Source organism: Bison bison, unplaced genomic scaffold, assembly GCF_000754665.1.
Source record: "Bison bison bison isolate TAMUID 2011002044 unplaced genomic scaffold, Bison_UMD1.0 scf7180017863950, whole genome shotgun sequence".
In the NCBI taxonomy this organism is placed as follows: Eukaryota; Metazoa; Chordata; class Mammalia; order Artiodactyla; family Bovidae; genus Bison; species Bison bison.
Window position 1 is genome coordinate 2,089,485 of NW_011494522.1, and position 19,389 is coordinate 2,108,873.

Genomic DNA, 19,389 nt, shown 5'->3' on the forward strand with positions numbered 1-19,389 from the left:
ATGGTATTCCATCTTATTGTTTAGTACCACAATTCTTTACATGTGTATTCAGATTATGTTATGTGATTCCCAAACTAAAGACAGTATATTTTAAAAACTTATCCCTTAACTAATATTCAGTCTTGTCTATTTTATTACCTTGACAGACTTTACCTAATACAAGCAGGGAATATTCATTAATCAGTTCAGTTCAATTCAGTCGCTCAGTCATGTCCAACACTTTGCAACCCTATGGACCACAGCACGCCAGGCTTCCCTGTCCATCACCAACTCCTGGAGCTTGCTCAAACTCATGTCCATTAAGTCAGTGATGCTATCTAACCATCTCATCCTCTGTCGTCCCCTTCTCCTCCTGCCTTCAGTCTTTCCCAGCATCAGGGTCTTTTCTATGAGTCAGTTCTTCACATCAGGTGGCCAAAATATTGGAGCTTCAGCTTCAGCACCAGTTCTTCCATTCAATATTCAGGACTGATTTTGTTTACGATTGAAAGGTTTGATCTCCTTACAGTCCATGGGACTCTCAGGAGTCTTCTCCAGCACCACAGTTCAAAAGGATCAATTCTTTGACACTCAGCCTTCTTTATTGTCCAACTCTCGCATCCATACATGTCCACTGGAGAAACCATAGCTTTTACTATACAGACCTTTGTTGGCAAAGTAATGTCTCTGCTTTTTATTATACTAAGTTGGTCATAGCTTTTCTTCCAAGGAGCAAGAGTCTTTTAATTTCATGGCTGCAGTCACCATCTGCAGTGATTTTGGAGCCCAAGAAAATAAAGTCTGTCACTGTTTCCATATCTGTGTGCCCTTAATACACTAATGCAATTTTACTCTGACTTGAAAATTATGCAACTTCTAAGGGAAAACTCAGAACCTGTAAACTATGATTAACAGTCCCCCTAAAAATCCACAGTTTTTTTAAAGTCATCATTTTATAAAGTTTTTCAGATAAGATATATTTTCCTATAGTGTAATCTGATCTTATATTCTCTTTTCTCTCCAATAAGGTGACAAAGATTATCACTGGTAGAAATTCCTTCCTTTATTTACTTATTGTACTGCCTTTCTATTAATCTAATTGGTGAGAAATTTAACCTTGTATTATATTCAAAGTAACAAAGCTATTGTGATAAATTAAGCCAAGGAGACATAACTTAAAGCAGCACTTAATAAACATACTTTTAACATACTTTTCATTGAGAACAATATGACTCAAAATATTCTTTTATAGCCAATTATAAGTTATTATAAATTAATTAATTTATATTAATTATATAAATAATAAAGAGCAATGTTCTAAAGATTAAAAATTGGCATTCTAATGGTGAACATTTTATCTTTACTGACAACTACTACAATAAGCAATATATTGCTCAGATGGTAAAATGAACTAATTTTCTATAAAATGGCACATTCAAGGACTCATAGTCCAACAGCTAAACCTTACAGTTATTTGAGAGACTTGAAGCTTTTCAATGTTATTAGAATCTTGCATTTCTTTTGGTGAATATTAACAAAACTTTTCTATTTTAAAAGAAAGCAAGGAATTTTATCATTAGGATTTAGTAACCCACTGTATCATCATAGCAGAATTATTTTTAACAGTTTAAACTGGAATCAGCTCTAATGGTCACTATAGACAAATAAATTTTAAATCAGATAGAGCAGTGCTTTACAGTACATTCTAACTCCTGCTAACACACCACATGTGTGAATCTGAAAACACAATGTTAAGCAAAAGCAAGCCATCACCAAAAATATCATGCCACTTGATTCCACTTGGAAAGTTTAAAAATAGGCTAAGCTAAAACATAGTGTTTAGGGATTCAGGTTCAGGTGGCCAAACTCTATAAAATAGAGGCAAGAACATAATTATCACACGAGTCACAATAGTGGTTATCTTTGTGGAAGGCAGAAAGGACAGAGATGAAAAAGGGACAAGGGAGGATTTCCAGATCTTCAAATGTCCTGTTTCTTGACTTGGCTGCCAAGTGCATGAATGTTCACTGTGATAAACCAGTGGGCTGTGCATGTTCCTTTTTTTCACTTTTAGCATAGTGTGAAGGTTAAGTACAAGAGACAGTGGAACACAACCTTATGCCAATTTCTGAGGGTAATGAGTCTGATGTAATGACTTTCCTTGTCATTGGGAACATTTTGAAGTATAAGATACTGTTCTTTTTTTTTAAAAAAGATCATTTATCCAAATAAACCTGCTAACACACCTTGGAGTACCATTCTCAAGGTTGTGTGTATGTGTTTGAAAGAGAGAGAAAAGAGGAGAGAGGGAGAAGGGAGTGGGAAAAGAATAGATTGGAGTTTTTGGGTTATTTTTCAAATTTTGTATTAAGTACAGTTGACTTACAGTGTTGTGCCAATCTCTGCTGTACAGCAAAGTGACTCAGTTTTACATATGTAGACATTCTTTTTTATATATTTTTCCATTATGGTTTATTAAAGGATATTGAATATAGTTCATCTTCTATGCAGTAGGACCTCATTGTTTATCCATCTATATATAATCAACTATATATAATAGTTTACATCTGCTAATTCCTCACTCCCAGTTCTTCCCTCCTCCCACCGCCTCACCTTGGCAACACGTGTGCTTTCTATGTCTGTGAGTCTGTTTCTGGTTTGTAGATAGATGGAAAGAGAATAGAATTTTACGCATGGACTGAAGATTAATTGCATTTTCTACAAATTATTTTTCTATATATTACAATGTCTGAAAAAGAAAGGCATCCCAGGATAGACTCAGAGCCAGAACAAATATACTTTCATATTAATATCATCCTGTTAATGGAAAGAACTTGTACATTCTAGCTGTATGAAACTAGAACACTTTCTAACACCAATAAGGGAATAAACTTCTGGCTGTTACTCATAATGAAATAAACTTCTGGTGCCCTAACTCTTAGAACACCTGTGATCCATTTGATAATAGGTACCTCAGCCTTTCAGTTCTGGTAGGGTTACAAAGCGATTTATTTTAATTGCACCCTCTCATTCCTTTCTCTTTTACTTCTCGTTTACTAAATTTCCCCCATACATAGTTTATCATAGGTGGAAGTTGTAAAATATTCTATACTTGAATCTTTTATGGATGCAATAAAACTCCATCACATTGAGACAACATATCTGTGGTTCTACATCAAGCCACAGTGAGAGGTTGAAGCATGTCTTCATGCTTAGTATTCTGTGGTTCAAGCCTTTGCATAATGGTGTGTCAGTAGAAACTGGCCTATTTTAGAGCTGTAATAGGATTGTCAAATATCTCTTAATCGTGAGAGTTATGGTTATACACTGCACTGTGTATAATTCTCTGAGATTTAAAAGAAAACCCCAGAGCCACAAAAACTTAAATAAAATATGACCGAGTATTATCTCTCACTGGCCTACCTACAGTTCCTTAGTGGGAGGGAATAAAGTAAAAATAAAGGCCCTTTTTATTGAAAAGAGTTTGGAGGGTGAAGACAACTCTTTTCGATTGAATTCTCTGTAAGTAGGAAAAAAGGAAAGATAATGTTAGAGCTGTCAGCAGATGTCTGACACTTGGAGGAAGCATCAGTTCAACAGAGGAGCTAACAATATCTTCAAAGGTCATCGTGCAGGTATAAAATGTGAGGAACGTTCTTCCATTGATTGTTGCAGTGAGTTCCTCTTGGGCTTTGAGTCTAAAAACTTGGCAACTCAGAACTTTCTGGTGGGTGTCAAATGCTCTATGATGTGCAAGTTAGAAGGTGTTATTATTTGCAAAATATCATTCCCTTTCAGTAGTTGAACTCACATTACATGTCAGGACTGAAACACTGATTTTTAAGCTGAAGTTTGGAAATAACAGATGAAGATTTGTGTTAAAGGAAAGTCAGCACTGAAAGCCAGCCATGATAGTCACAGTACTTAAAGAATAAGAATACCTGAAATTAAGCACTTTGGTAAAGTGAGGGGTTTTCATCCATCCACATAAGGTTCTGACATTTAAGATATGTTCCTTTCATTTTGTTCACAGGCTCACCTCGTAGCAGCTTTTGAAAAGAGTTTAGGGAATATGACTGGCCGACTGCAAAGTCTAACCATGACAGCGGAACAGAAGGTATGTTCAGGAATGGCCACTGGGACTTGAAATAAGGCAGCAAGTTGCATAGATGTTTAAACAACACCTGAGATGCAGCTCCTTAGAAATAATACTGAAAGCATCCACCCTCAGGTATATTGGGACTATGACAAGAGGATCCCTTTTCTTTTCAGATTTTAGTTTAAAGACTTATGACTCGGATTAACCTTTTTGAGTGTGTGCGCGCACACACACACACACACACTCACATTCTTTAAAGGCAGTCTACTATTTTACTTCTGACAGGAACTATTGAAAGAATATCTAATGTTAAGAAACAAGAGATGAGTTAAAATATTCTAGGAATAATTGTTAACGCTGTTGACAGGAATTGTACGCTGACAAGAATTTTCCCAAATTTGTGGTCTATATTGTAGACCATATTGTGGTCTGAGATACTCATGAAAAAGGCCTAAAATGGAGGTTAGGGTCTTTTTAAAGTAAGGAGCCTTAGGTTCCAGTATCCATGGGACAAGACACAGTCCTGTGTAATTGGGGAATAACAAGGGTGTGTTGGCAGCTGGGGATGCTGTTTTTGAAGTAAAGCTAAGTGACAGCAAACGCTTTAAAATAAACTTAAGGATTTTACAGATTGGGAGAAGGAGTACTTAAAAGAAAGAAACAGAGAAGTTGGTTCACAAAGGCAGAAATATCAAAAAGGTCCATACTAGATAGTAACAATCTGGACACTTTCCATATGATGACCAGTAACTTACCTCTGGCCATGAATTTGGTGACCCTAATCTGAATTCTTGGATAAGTGTCTAAAAAGTCTCTAAAGTAGTGTAGAAATATTTTTAAAAATCACATACGTGTAAAATGTGAGCAGATGTCCATGGTTTTCCTCTAATTTTCAAAGAAATCCATAATCCTAGGTTTTGGATAATTTCATAATCAGTACCTATATCTTTCCATGAGGATGGCTTCAGTTTTGGCTTCAGTTCTATAAAGTCTGATCTGGCTTTAAAGAACTAGCATGTGTTAGTGAGTTTTATCAGTTTATCATGTTTTTTTAAAGTTTAAAAAAAAAGGTGAACAGTTCAGTTAAACCAAAAGAGAAAATCAAATATGCCTATAGATGCATGGTATGAATATAAAACTATATTCTGCTTGCCCTTATCTTTCATTCTCCTATTTCATAATCTATCCTGCCCATGAAAGAGGACATCCTCTATCCCTGTCAAGTCTTCAAAAACAGACGATAACAAACCGCTTTGACTGTAAATATAAATTTTATCTTAATCTTTTGGGAGGATACATATTTACAATTTCACTAAATAATATAAGGACTCAGCAAACAGGATTACAAGGCCTTTTTTAGGAGAGCTTAGTGGTAACGATTATAAATGTTAGAGTCCAGGAGCCTTGTTTAAATCTTGGTGAGGTCTGCCAAGAGCTGTAGAATCTACCTTTCCTAACTCTCAACTTTATAATTTTGAAAGCGGGTATTATAATACCTACCCGATAAAATCCTTATGAGGAAGAAGGGAGGTATTATAATGTATCACAGGCAGTGAATAATCAACAAATGTTACCTTTCTTGACATTTTTCTTCTTTCTTCCATTAAAAAAATGTAAGGTAAACCAAATTCATCGCTGGCTATGTGCCAGGCATATTGCTAGAAATCTGGATAATATTTAAGTGTAAGTATCTTTAAGAAGTCAAAATTGATATATTTTGCCTCTGCATATTTCCTTCAGCTCTTTTATATTTATAGGCAAAATTTCTCATGGAAATCAGAAATATATACATGTATATTACTTTATAATACCTATGAAAAATTTCTAAATATTTTGCAATACATCTCTATACTACAAAGAATTATATAATTGTTTTCATATTATCCTTGAAGTAATATTGCCAAAATTGTAAAGCTTTCTTAGAATATATCATAATGTCTGCAATTGCCCTTGACATTTTTTAACTGAAAATAGAATGATTGCTCTTTTAATTGAAAGCTATATAGCCACAAAGCAATGTTCATTTTATTAACATTGGGTTTTTTAACATTAGCGTTATACTTTGTTAACAATGTTTACTTTATTAATCTGGGATTTATAACTTGCTTTTTTTCCAAAGTGGTTTTAAGAATCAAATTTATTGGGTTATGATATAGCACAATTCAATGACAGAGTCTATTGAAAACCAGTAGAGGAATGTATGTAAAAGGTGCTTAAGCCTAGGTAATTACTGCTCCAAAGTAGTGACTTACTGAATTGAATTGATCTCAAAGAAGCTAAGGCACAAAGGGAGATTTCTTAGAATGTGTAGTTTTCATTTTCTGACCAGGAGAGTGTAATTTAGATTGAAGAGACACACTTACAGACACTGAATTCAAGGACAAATTTATTGTAAAGTTTCTTAAATTGAGGTCATGAAATAACAAAAGACAAAACCGCTGTTCAAATAGGCATTTCTCTAAAAGCTGAGGGCATAACATTTAGCCATATTTCAGTAAAGCCATTTCTTCAGGGAGCTGAGATAAAAGGGCATATTACTCTCTGGTGATCCGACAAACCTGAGGAAAAAAGAACAGATAATATAGAGCACAGGTTTTGACACTCTCTTCTAGAATTCCAGGGTTCCTTTGTCCATGTAGTCATTCACCAAAGTTATGTTGAACTTTGATTGTGTATGAGATACTATTTTAGCTACTGAGAATTCAGCAGTGAAATACAAACACACATACACACACACACACTTACATCCTAGTTAATAACTGGTTATAATATAAAATAGAGTTCAAATTCTAGTACATGATAGATTGTGATAAAAATATAATTTCAACATGCATGATTTCAGACGAAGACAAGCACCACTGAAAAACTTTAAAGCTGAGAATCAGTATGCTGTACTGAGAAGCAAGGTGGAATGCTAACACATGAAGAACTAAAGGCCAAGATGGTCACATGTGCTTTGTTACCTAGTTTTCAAATAGATGAACTACACTAACACTCAAATCCAAGACTCCTGCTTCAGTGTGGGATTTTTAATAATCATATGGCATCAGTATCCTGAAAACTGTATCAAATTTTTAATTAGAAATAGCTCCCTTGAATAGTGTTGTAAGTCTCCTCCTTGTTTCCAGGTGCCAAGTCACACTGATTCTCTTGCCAAATGTATGTGTCAAAACACTGCCTTTATATACGTGTAGCCTGGTTAAAAAAAAGGAAAAGACATGAATGAATAACTCGGGAGACACAAAACTATGAGGTACACTTAGAAATGTAACAGGATAATGCCCTGACTGTTTTCACAGAGAACCATTGCATTTTCATACTGGTTTGTTTAGTTTGTAAGTAAATATTATGTATTTACTTATGTTTTTATTTTTTTATTGAAGTGTAGTTGATTTATAATCTTTTATTAGTTTCAGGTATAGAGCAAAGTGACTCAGTTATATATAGCTATATAATAAGTTACATCTATTCTTCTCTGAATTCTTTTCCCCTGGAGGTCACTACAGAATACTGAGTATAGTTCCCTGTGCTATATATAGGCCCTGATTGATTATTTGTTTTGTATCGATAGTGTGTATATGGTAATCCCAAACTCCTATTTTTCCCCACACTGCTTTCACCTTTAGTAACCCTAAGTGTGTTTTCCTTGTCTGTCGCCTGGTCACACTAGTTTTATAAATGAGGTGGCACACCGGACACATGTCAGGCTCTGGGTGGATGAAAAATAAACTCAGGAGAGATGAAGGATGCAAGTCATAGAGGAAGGAACGCCATGGGAGAGAAGAGCAAGGAGGGAAATGAAGGGAAAAGGGAAGGGAGTGTGTAGGGAAATGTGGAACCAAGGCCTGAGAGATATCTAAGGAATTTGGTCTTTGGGGACAAGGAGCCATTCAAAGGTTTTTGACACCAGACTAACAGGATGAAAGATAGTTAATGGAGGTAAAAATCTTGACTACATTTCCCAGTAGTTTAACAGCATTTCCAGTAGTTGCCAAAAGATCAAGCTTCCTGGATAGTTCAGTGGGTAGAGAATGCATCTGCAAGGCAGGAGACACAGGTTCAAACCCTGGGTTGAGAAGATCCCCTGGAGGAGGAAATGGCTACCCACCCCAGCATTCTTGCCTGAAATATCCCATGGACAGAGGAGCCTGTCAGCTTGCAGTCCAAAGGGTTGCAAAAGTGTCAGACACGACTGAACACAAGACAAGATTCACATGTTATAGAAGAGTAAGTCTATAAATAGGAGTGGACGTCCCAGGCGGTGCTAGTGGCGAAAAACCTGCCTGCCAGTGCAGGAGACATAAGAAATGAGGGTTCCATCTCTGGTTTGGGCAGATTCCCTGGAAAAGGGAATGGCAACTCACTCCAATCTTCGTGCCTGGAGAATCCCATGGACAGAAGAGCCTGGTGGGCTATAGTCCCTGGGGTCACAAAGAGTCGGACATGACTGAAGTGACTTTGAATGGATGCATGCATGCATTCTACTTAATTACTAAGTAGAAGTAATTAAGGTAATTGTCAATAATGTTTGCCTGGACAGCAATATTATTTCTAGGTACTGCCTGATACTTACTGCTCAACAAATTGTAATGGTAACATAGTTTGATCAAGAATTTTACCTGGATTCCAGGTCCTTGTCCCTTGACTAGTACTCTTCTACCAAGATTGTTTAAAAGAATTGAGATCTAATGCCCTGAAGCATTGTGATGAAACAGTGTCTTTTCACTGCATCTAAAGTGGTACTAGCAATGTACCAGCCTTGCCAGAATTGAAAAAAAAAAAGTCACTAAAATTATTATTCAGGATTTTATTTTCTTATGCTACAATAAAGGTCATCAAAATGGCAAGAATTCTGCAAATCTATATTTTTATGAATGAAATTTTTATACAGCTACTGCTGTTTTGCTGTCCTTGAAAATTTACTAAGGCTGTGTACTCACTGATAATTAAAAGACTCCCAAATCACTTCTTTATATCTAGTGCCAGAGCCGATTAGAACACATATTAAGGTGTGGTAGGTTAGTCTTGTTACAAGGTCAGAGCACAACAGAGCAATGTATTTTTGTATGAGTATTGGAGCTCAGATATTGATCTTTGTGCTAAATATAATATCTAGGGTTTGCTTATTCTCACCTCTGCCAAACTACGTTTTTGGATAGCTAGATGAATATACAATTAAATACTAAAATAGGAAATTCAGAAACAACTCTCTGGAAGTGGTTAACATAAAAGCTAAAATTTTAGTTGAATTGGGTATTTTACATTAATTCCTCCTAGCTCACGTTAAAATATTTATATCTAGAAATGTTTTTTTAAAAATTTATCACTAGACTCAGAAAATGCATTCATTAGCCTTTTAGGGTGCAGCATAATTTGAATCCACAAGTTACTTATAGATTCAAGTTACCTATGCTACTGGGGTTTGACGAGTTCAGTTCACTTAGAACCAGGAATGGCCAGATTCATTTGGTAGAAAACCTCATGGTATTTCAAGACACACACAAGGGAATGGCAAGTGGGACATTGTCAAAGAACATGTCTAATAGCTAACATGTCTTCTAATAGCTCGATAATGTGGAATTAATTGCGTCAATATGGGGAAGCAAAAGGCAGGTTTAGTGGAAAAATTTTAATAACCTTGCCTAGAAGTTCCGGTTGGTTGAAAAGATTTGTTGCCAAGCTGTGGGATTCTCAACAAGGCCTGTCCAGGAGAAATTTGGAAAGAAGTCAGATGTAGTTAGGAAATTAGGTTGGAAAAACACCAAGCAAGGCTAGTATTCTGACACAATATTTGATCATTTTATTTTGAAGCATTTAAAATCTGACGGTGATAACTTGTTTTGCCTCAGAAATGTGTACAAAACAGTTAGAAGAGATATTGACTCCATCTAACCTCTTTTACACAAGAAACTGTCATAGAATACTGAAATCTTACATGACAAGCTTGTGTTTGAGGCATCATTATCTTGAAAGGCTCATTGTAGGTAAATAAAATTTTAGTTTGGTTCTCACATTTTAAAGTATCAGTTTTGAAAAGTTGGAAGTATAAACAAAATACTATCTGATCATCTTATTCCCAAGACCCTCTGCAGAATTGTCTAGGCCCAGTCTTCTCTTTGGCACTTAATGAGCGGAGTGGAACAGAAAACTGCTGAATTGGAGAAATAGACTTCAGATTCATCTCTTGATGGTACCTACATTTTCCAGGTTCTTTCTGAAGGCTTAAAAGGGATCCTCAAAACTTAAGTATCTTCTATTAAGTCACCTTTAAAATGAAAAGAGTATGTTAATATATTTCAGATTATCAAAGAATTTTATAGTTGGATATCGCTGGAACTCACTTCTAATTCTTTTTCTGATTCACTCTCTCCCTACCATGGCCAAAAAAAAAAAAAATACAGAAACCGTAGTTGTACTTAGAGGCAACGTTGCAAGTTCCATGAATTATGACATCTTAGAAAATATGTAGCTTAAAACAATGTGAAAATCAATTTAATTATAAAGGGGAAAGAGGAACCCTAGAAGTAAACTATTTAAAAAATTGCTGTCTCAATGAAGTTTTGAAATGATTTATATTCATTTACATACTAAAAAGAGAGAAAGAAAAAAACTTACTTTGTTCCCATCCAAAGGATGTAATTCCACTGATTTAGCTATATTGAGACTTTTGTTTTATAATGAATGCTAAGGTTTTGATGTTTTTAGTATATGGCATGTATTTGATGAGACACCCTCTTGTTAAAATATGCAATAGAATTGAATTGTTTCATCATTCTTTGAAGGGAAGAAACATCTGTTTAATATAGACCAGACATTTGAACAAAATCATTCCAACATTTATTGAGATCAGATCATAAGTCAGATGAAAAGATAAACTCTTCAACAGCTAACTACACTCAATGCATTAAATGGTCTGGACATATAGAGAAGGAACTTTTTCATTTTTCCTCAAAATAAAATTCATGTCATGTCGTTGTGTATAAAGATAATTCACCATAGTCCTTAAGGGTGAAGAAGGATATTCAAAGCACAGGAAGAAGTCACGTGGAAAGGCTCAGAGAAAAATATGTGCTAGTTGGAGTTATGGTGAGGGTGGGTCTCATTAACAGAAGAAAGAAAAAAGGGATTTGGGAAGATATGGAGAGATAACTAGTTCAGATTTGAACAGATTATCAGTGTAGAATTTAGCTATTTTGTTTATTTAAAGTCAATGTGACGTTTTATAGGTACTTGCTTATACTTACAAAGTTCTCCTGAGGAAGTACTGAGTTTGGCTAAACTAATTTTTTCATAGATGTGATTTTCCCATATATATAATGGAAATATTTCTTACATAGTTATTCTCCCTTTTGGCTTACTGTGCCACCCTGAGTGATTACTACCCTGCCAATAGCTGTTGTTTTTAATGTGATCATTCTATTTCATTAAACACAGTTTTCTGAAAAAGTCAATATTACCTGAACATTCTATTCTAATTTAAAAAAATAATAGTTTCTAGAAGAGACTTCTCTAGAAAAGAACAAAATTTGAAATAAATGAAATAAGTGAACCAACCCATAAAATTAAGCTAAATTGTTAGACATTTACATGAGATTTAATTTTCATTTTTTCCTCTTTTAACCTAAAGGCAAATGTTTTAGCACTGTTGATTTTAAATTCAAGTATGAAAATCTGAGTTTAATTAAAATTTAACATCCATGCTAGTTGTAAAATTACTTAAATTATGTGATTCATTAAATATGCACTATAGGTGTTCTTTTGTGAATATATTTCTAGTAAAAGCAGAATGAATTTCCAGTAAATATTTTATCACTTGGGAGATTTATTTTAAATGGGAAGCATATTAAATTTTGGTAAAATAATCTATTACTAGTTGGACAAGGGGCAAAATATAGATAGAAGTTGGAGAGACTGAAAAAATATGACAAATTGTGATAGATTTTTTGTCACAGTATTGGTAATTTTCACAAACATGTTCTTTTTCCTTTATGACAAATAAACGCAAGTGAAATTACAGTCAAATATTTGAGGATCCAGGTGTGAATCCAGGAGGTCACTACCGATTTTCTATTATGAGATTCTTTGATTTATAAGCTATTAAAAGTCTATAAGAGGTTTTTTGTTTTTTTTTTAATGCCTGTCTTTAGGAATATGCCAGATACTCAAGGAAAATAGATATATGAGGTGCTGAGTATCTATTATGAACTTGGATATCATTTCAATTAGCACCATCCATCTTTTTTTTAAAAAGTGTTGAAGGCTGGAATAGCCATTGGATATTCCCATGCATGAAGCAGTTTTCTTCAGTGGCACTTATCATGACCCTGCTTTTTTTGATACATACTGGGAGACATTAAGTAGGGATAAACTGCTTACTACTGAGTGAAGGACTCAAGTGCAGTTCTTCGGCTTTCTGCCAAAGATACTGGAAGAAATGATGAATGACAAATATATTATGGAGGAATTCTCCTCCTAAGAGGTCCACAGGATTCTAATTTTTAGGCTTGCTATCACAGCCAGGGATACTCCGTGTTTTTGTGCTCCTGATGGAAACACTGCTTTCGCTGAAACAACACTCCAGTTCCTGGTTGTTGTTGTTGCTACTGTTATCTAATCTTCCTTATAGTGAGTCCTTTATTTCTGGTAAAGATACTCATTTAAATAACTATGGATTATGAAATTTAGACAAGAATTTTCATTGAGACATAAAGTTACCCTACATTCAATAAGAAAATTGTGGTGGTGGTGGTGGTGTAGTTGCTAAGTCGTGTCCGACTCTTGCGACCCCATGGACTGTAGCTTGAGAGACTCCTCTGTCCATGGGATTCTCCAGGCAAGAGTACTGGAATGGGTTGCTATTTCCTTCTCCAGGGGATCTTCCTGACCCAGGGATCGAACCCATGTCTTCTGTATCTCCTACGTTGCAGGCAGATTCCTTGGCTGAGCTACGAGGGAAGTCCCAATAAGAAAATAAGTGTCATAAAATTTTTATTTGTAAGCTTTTTAAATAATTTGACTATTTTAAGGACTATATGTTACATGTATTTCTATTCAGTTTTTAAAAATTCCTGTATTTCTTTGGCTTGCTGAAGCTAGGTCTTTATACTAGGAATTTAATTGCCTAAAACGTGCCAAAATCTAAGATGACCTTGATATGATAGCAGATTTAATAATATGGCATTTAATAGGAGTGACTTAGGAATGAATTCCAGGTTTTGTTATTGAATATGAAGACTATTTCCCAGATGCAAAACAGATGGGAAAATCTAAAATCACTCATTTGACAAAACCTCAGGGTTTCCAGTTAACAGTACATGCAATATGATATACTTTTGGTAGTAGTAATAAGTTTGGTATCTAAATGAGCAATGTGCTCTCTTGTTTTAGGTCACATTGGTCAGCTTTGGGTGCGTGCATGCTCAGTCATGTCTGACTCTTTGTAACCCTATGGACTGTAGCCTGCCAGGCTCCTCTGTCCATGGGATTCTTCAGGCAAGAATACTAGAATAGGTTATCATTTCCTCCTCCAAGGGCCTTCCTGACCCAAGGATCGAGCCTGCATCTCCTGTGTCTTCTGCATTGGCAAGATTCCAGGATTCTTTACCCTGGAAGCTCTCAGTTTGGGGTACCCTTTTAGAGAAATAAAGACTATTCAGATCACATTTGTAAGAGAGTAACCAAAACATTTTTTAAATTCTCTATCAGATTTAGCTTCTTACATTTACAAGTAAAAGATTGTAGGATACAGCTTAGAAGGTCAGCCAAGCATCCAGATCTCCCAGGACAGTAGTGCTACATAAAACCAAGCTCATTAGATAGGGAGCTGTGAATAAAAGTGGTTTGTTCTTCTCTCTAAAGTATTAAAGCTTCTAAATTCTGTTTGTTTCACAGGAGTCTGAACTGATAGAACTAAGAGAAACCATTGAAATGCTGAAGGCCCAGAACTCTGCTGCCCAGGCAGCCATTCAGGGAGCACTGAATGGTCCTGACCACCCTCCCAAAGGTATATTCAGAAATCTTGCCATTTTTTCATGCAGTCTGATAGGCATCTATTTTTATTAATTAGAGCAAAGCTGCTTTTCCTCAGTCACACTGCCTTTGATAATTGCTATTATTCAGAATCTCAGAATTTAAGAACAGGAGCCTTCAGTATCAAACTGACCTTAGGAATTGGCTCCTACAGTCGAACTCTTCTCTCTTCTTGATTTGGTGAAGTTGGGTCTAGAGAGATTAGGTAATAGATTCATATCTGCCATTGAGCAAAACAAACCAGAGGAGAAATATGGAAATTTGGATCTTTACATTAAAACATAGCAATCAATATGGTGAAGTAGTGGGTATTGGGAGCAACTTGTCCTGTGCGGTTCAGTTCAGTCTCTCAGTCGTGTCCGACTCTTTGTGACCCCATGAACCACAGCACGCCAGGCCTCCCTGTCCATCACCAACTCCCAGAGTTTACCCAAACTCCTGTGTGAGGGCAATAAGAAATATATTTTTTGTAGAAAACTTAAAGACGGGAAGAAAATGGACTAAAAGTTGGTGTGTTTTTAATTATTACTTTGCTTCAGCAGGGCTTTCAAGGTGGCTCAGTGGTAAAGAATCCACCTGCCAATGCAGGAGACAAAGGTTCAATGCCTGGGTTGGAAATATCCCTTGGAGAAGAAAATGGCAACCCACTCCAGTAATTCTTGCCTGGGAAATTCCATGGACATAGGAGCCTGGGAGGCTACAGTCCATGAGGTCAAAAAAGAGTCAGACCCAACCTAGTAACTAAACAGTAACAATGCTTCGACAACCTTAATGATAAAATAATCTTTTTTGCCACCACCCCCACACCTTTGATTGCCACTGAAGAAATACTCTGTGATAATGTCATGTCATTTTTTTCTTTACATAAGTTCTACTTATTTTTAGTCTCTTTTAAGTAGCATTCAATATGCTCAACTCTTACCAGCTGAAAAATGCTTTCTTAAATCCTGAGTGCTCTGTCATCTCTCTTCCCTTTTCCAGATGAATGTTTGATCGAATTCTTCAGTGTCTTTAACAACCAGTCATACTTCAGACACTGGAGTGTGGTTTTCTTTCTACTACTCCACCGAAACTGTTCTCTCCATCATCAATAAGGACTTATATAACTCTAAACCCAGTACATTTAAAATTCTTATTATATTTATCATAGAAATGGCATTTGATACTGATGTCCATTCCATCCTACTTGAAACATTCACTTCTTCTCATGCTCTTTACATGCATATTCTTATTCTTCTATGCTTTTTGAAAGTTTCTTTCACTGTTACTCTTGTAGATTCACTTGCTTATTGCATTTGTTAAATATTGATGTTTCTTAGAGCCCAGTTCTAAGCTCTCTTCCATTATAATTTTATACATTTTATGATTCTCTTCATCCTATCTGAATTTTTATACAAGGCCATCTAATACTCTTTCTATAATTATTGTTTTTGTGTTTATAACTGTCAAATATATCTCTCCAGGGCAGGCTCATCTCTTGAGTCACACATCTGTAAATCCAGCTGCTAAAGAGGGAACTCTACCTGGTTATCTCTGGGTGTGTGTTTGTTACCTGAAACTCAGCATCTCTAAATATGAACTTGTCTTCTTCCTTCTTAGACCTGCTTATGCCTTCAATGCTGCTTTCTCAGTCAAAAGCATCACCATCTTTCCATATTACCAGCAATCCTCCTCTCCTCACTCAGCAAATCACTAGGTTCTGACCCCACCTCTTAAACATCTCTTGTTTCCATTTCTCCAATCCTCCTATCGCCAGTCCTCATCTCCCCCCTGAACTGGGGCCACAAGCTCCTCAAGAGCCTTCCTGCTCTGTGACTTTCGCCTCTTCGTGCCATTCTTCACCCTGAGACGAGAGCAGTGGCCCAACAGTGTATGTCTAACAGGCATCCCATTGCCTTTAGTTAAAATGCAGACTCCGTACCATGACATAATCTCTCTTTGCCAGTTTTGTTTGTTCAACAAGTGTTTAATGATCATCATTTATGTTCTAGATAGTCTTTTAGACATTATGTCTTGCATTTTGTCATTTCATGCTTTAGCTATCCTGAACTTCTTTCAGTTCCTTAGAAGTTCTTTACATATTCTGTTTATTCTGCTTGGCACTTTCTACAGTGTTTGTTCAGCATAAAAACTTTCTGAGATCTTGCGAGGGTTAGCCTAAACATACCTCCTTGGGGCTTCCCTATTAGCTCAGTTGGTAAAGAATCTGCCTACAGTGTAGGAGACCCCGGTTTGATTCCTGGGTTGGGAAGACCTACTGGAGAAGGGATAGGCTCCCCACTCCAGTATCCCTGGGCTTCCCTGGTGCCTCAGCTGGTAAAGAATCCACCTGCAATGCGGGAGACCTGGGTTCAATCCCTGGGTTGGGAAGACCTTCTGGAGAAGGGAACGGCTACCCACTCCAGTATTCTGGCCTGGAGAATTCCATGGACTGTATAGTCCATGGGGTTGCAAAGAGTTGGACACAACTGAGCGACTTTCACTTCACTTTCACGTACCTCCTTGACTCTTAAACTATATGAAGTCCCTTTGTGATGTTTTTGAAAATAACTGTAGTTCCCTTAAAAAAATTGCATTACACTTTGGTGCCTTCATTTATTTATGGTCTACCTCTCCTGGTTGATAGCAGCGTGGTTTGTTTTCTTCATACTAAATCCTGGCCATGTTGATGCCTTGTACATGAAAGGGGCTTATTCAAATTTTATAGAAAATACTAATATAAATTTTTAAAAACAAAATTTAAGTTTTGGGAAAATAATTATATAAAGTGAGATATACTGAAATTAAAAGAAAAACTAGTTCTCTAGGGGCTACTGCTGTTAAGAATTTAGCAACTTTCCATGTGGGGGAGTTAATTTATATGCAGCATGGAAAATTACTGCATATTTAAAGCTTATCTTAGAGCTATAATAAAGCAGCTTATGTTCTAAATCTTCATGTTGTAAATAGGTCCAGAAGGGATTTAAAAAGGCTTAATCCCTTCTTTACTGTGGTACAAGACACTGAAGTAAAACTTTCTGGAAAGATTCATTTTATCTCAGGCAACAGGTAGCTTAATGTCTACTGGAATTGAAAAATAGGAATTCCTTTGCTCAGATTTGTGAGAGGGTAGACTAAAATGAACAAAAGGATAACAGTTACTAACAAATTGGTCAAGAAAGATTAAATGATAGTTTTATAAAGTTTAAAACTAACAAAAACAAATAGTTATAAAGGATTGAATGTATATAGGATATTCAGATTAATATTAAAACTCAGTGTTACACGGAATGAATTATAAAAATATATTTATTCAACAATTACTTGCTGATCACCTACCATATGATATACTCTGTATAAAGCCCTGAATATATAATGGTAGACCAACTAAACATAGTCTTTCTCAACATTTAACTTTTAATCATAAAGGAAAGCAGAAATAAAGAATTGTTGTGATGATTAGGGTAGCTGAATGTGCATGTAAAACAGTTATAAGTTCTAAAATGGACAAGAATGTGTGCCATAGAGAGCAAGGGTACAGAGAACCTACTCTGGTTACAGAGTCAAGAAAGTCCTTTACCAGATAGTAATATATAATGGGAAACCCAGGAATCAATTGTCAAGGCAGATTTTTTTTTTTTTTTTTTAGTTTTTAATTAATTGTTTTTTTTTAAATTTTATTTTATTTTTAAACTTTACAATATTGTATTAGTTTTGCCAAATATCGAAATGAATCCGCCACAGGTATACCTGCGTTCCCCATCCTGAACCCTCCACCCTTCTCCCTCCCCTACCTTCCCTCTGGGTCGTCCCAGTGCACCAGCCCCAAGCATCCAGTACCGTGCATCGAACCTGGACTGGCGACTTGTTTCATACATGATATTATACATGTTTCAATGCTATTCTCCCAAATCTCCCCACCCTCTCCCTCTCCCACAGAGTCCATAAGACTGATCTATACATCGGTGTCTCTTTTGCTGTCTCGTACACAGGGTTATTGTTACCATCTTTCTAAATTCCATATATATGCATTAGCATACTGTATTGGTGTTTTTCTTTCTGGCTTACTTCACTCTGTATAATAGGCTCCAGTTCCATCCACCTCATTAGAACTGATTCAAATGTATTCTTTTTAATGGCTGAGTAATACTCCATTGTGTATATGTACCACAGATTGTAAATACTGACAGAAAAGCATTCCATAAGGGTCTTAAGACAGAAAAGAGATCCAGGCCCTTATGGAACTGACCCCAAGAAGATAATGATCAAAGATAAAATAAACTGAACCAGTTTGGAGAGATGAGTACTGACCAGATTACTTAGGAATCTGTAGGCCGTATTTAAGAGTTGGAATGTTTTCTATTCTTGCTCAAATTGGATTCTACTGGGAAGTCTTAAATAAGAGAGTTATGGTAAGATTTTTCTTTTTTTTTTAATTTATTATTTAAATTTATTTATTAACTTTTTTACTTTACAATATTGCATTGGTTTTGCCATACATTGACATGAATCCACCATGGGTGTACATGTGCTCCCCATCCTGAACCCCCCTCCCACCTTCCTCCCTGTACCACCCCTCTGGCTCATCCCAGTGCACCAGCCCCGAGCACCCTGTATGATGCATCGACCTGGACTGGCGATCTATTTCACATATGATAATATACATGTTTCAATGCCATTCTCCCAAATCATTCCACCCTCACCCTCTCCCACAGAGTCCAAAAGACTGTTCTATAGATCTGTGTCTCTTTTGCTGTCTTGCATACAGGGTTATCATTACCATCTTTCTAAATTCCATATATATGTGTTATTCAATGGTGTTTTCTTTCTGGCTTACTTCACTCTGTATAATAGGATCCAGTTTCATCCACCTCATTAGAACTGATTCAAATGTATTCTTTTTAATAGCTAAGTAATACTCCATTGTGTATATGTACCACAGCTTTCTTATCCGTTCGTCTGCTGATGGACATCTAGGTTGCTTCCATGTCCTGGCTATGGTAAACAGTGCTGTGATGAACATTGGGGTACACATGTCTCTTTCAATTCTGGTTTCATTGCTGTGTATGCCAGCAGTGGGATTGCTGGGTCATAAGGCAGTTCTATTTCCAGTTTTTAAAGGAATCTCCACACTGTTCTCCATAGTGGCTATACTAGTTTGTATTTCTACCAACAGTGTAAGAGGGTTCCCTTTTCTCCACACCCTCTCCAACATTTATTGCTTGTAGACTTTTGGATAGCAGCCATTCTGACTGGCGTGAAATGGTACCTCATTGTGGTTTTGATTTGCATTTCTCTGATAA

General features: G+C 36.2%; 1 protein-coding gene across 4 annotated transcripts in view; it reads left to right on the plus strand.

Moving 5' to 3' along the window:
- The window catches only part of NAV3 (neuron navigator 3), an 898,556-nt gene that overhangs the window by 831,625 nt on the left and 47,542 nt on the right, over positions 1-19,389 (plus strand). For all 4 annotated transcript variants that reach the window (XM_010833878.1, XM_010833876.1, XM_010833879.1 and 1 more), the window contains 2 exons: positions 4,013-4,096; positions 13,970-14,081. In XM_010833878.1, coding sequence (XP_010832180.1) covers positions 4,013-4,096; positions 13,970-14,081 — 196 coding nt within the window. The remainder of the gene's footprint in view (positions 1-4,012; positions 4,097-13,969; positions 14,082-19,389) is intronic.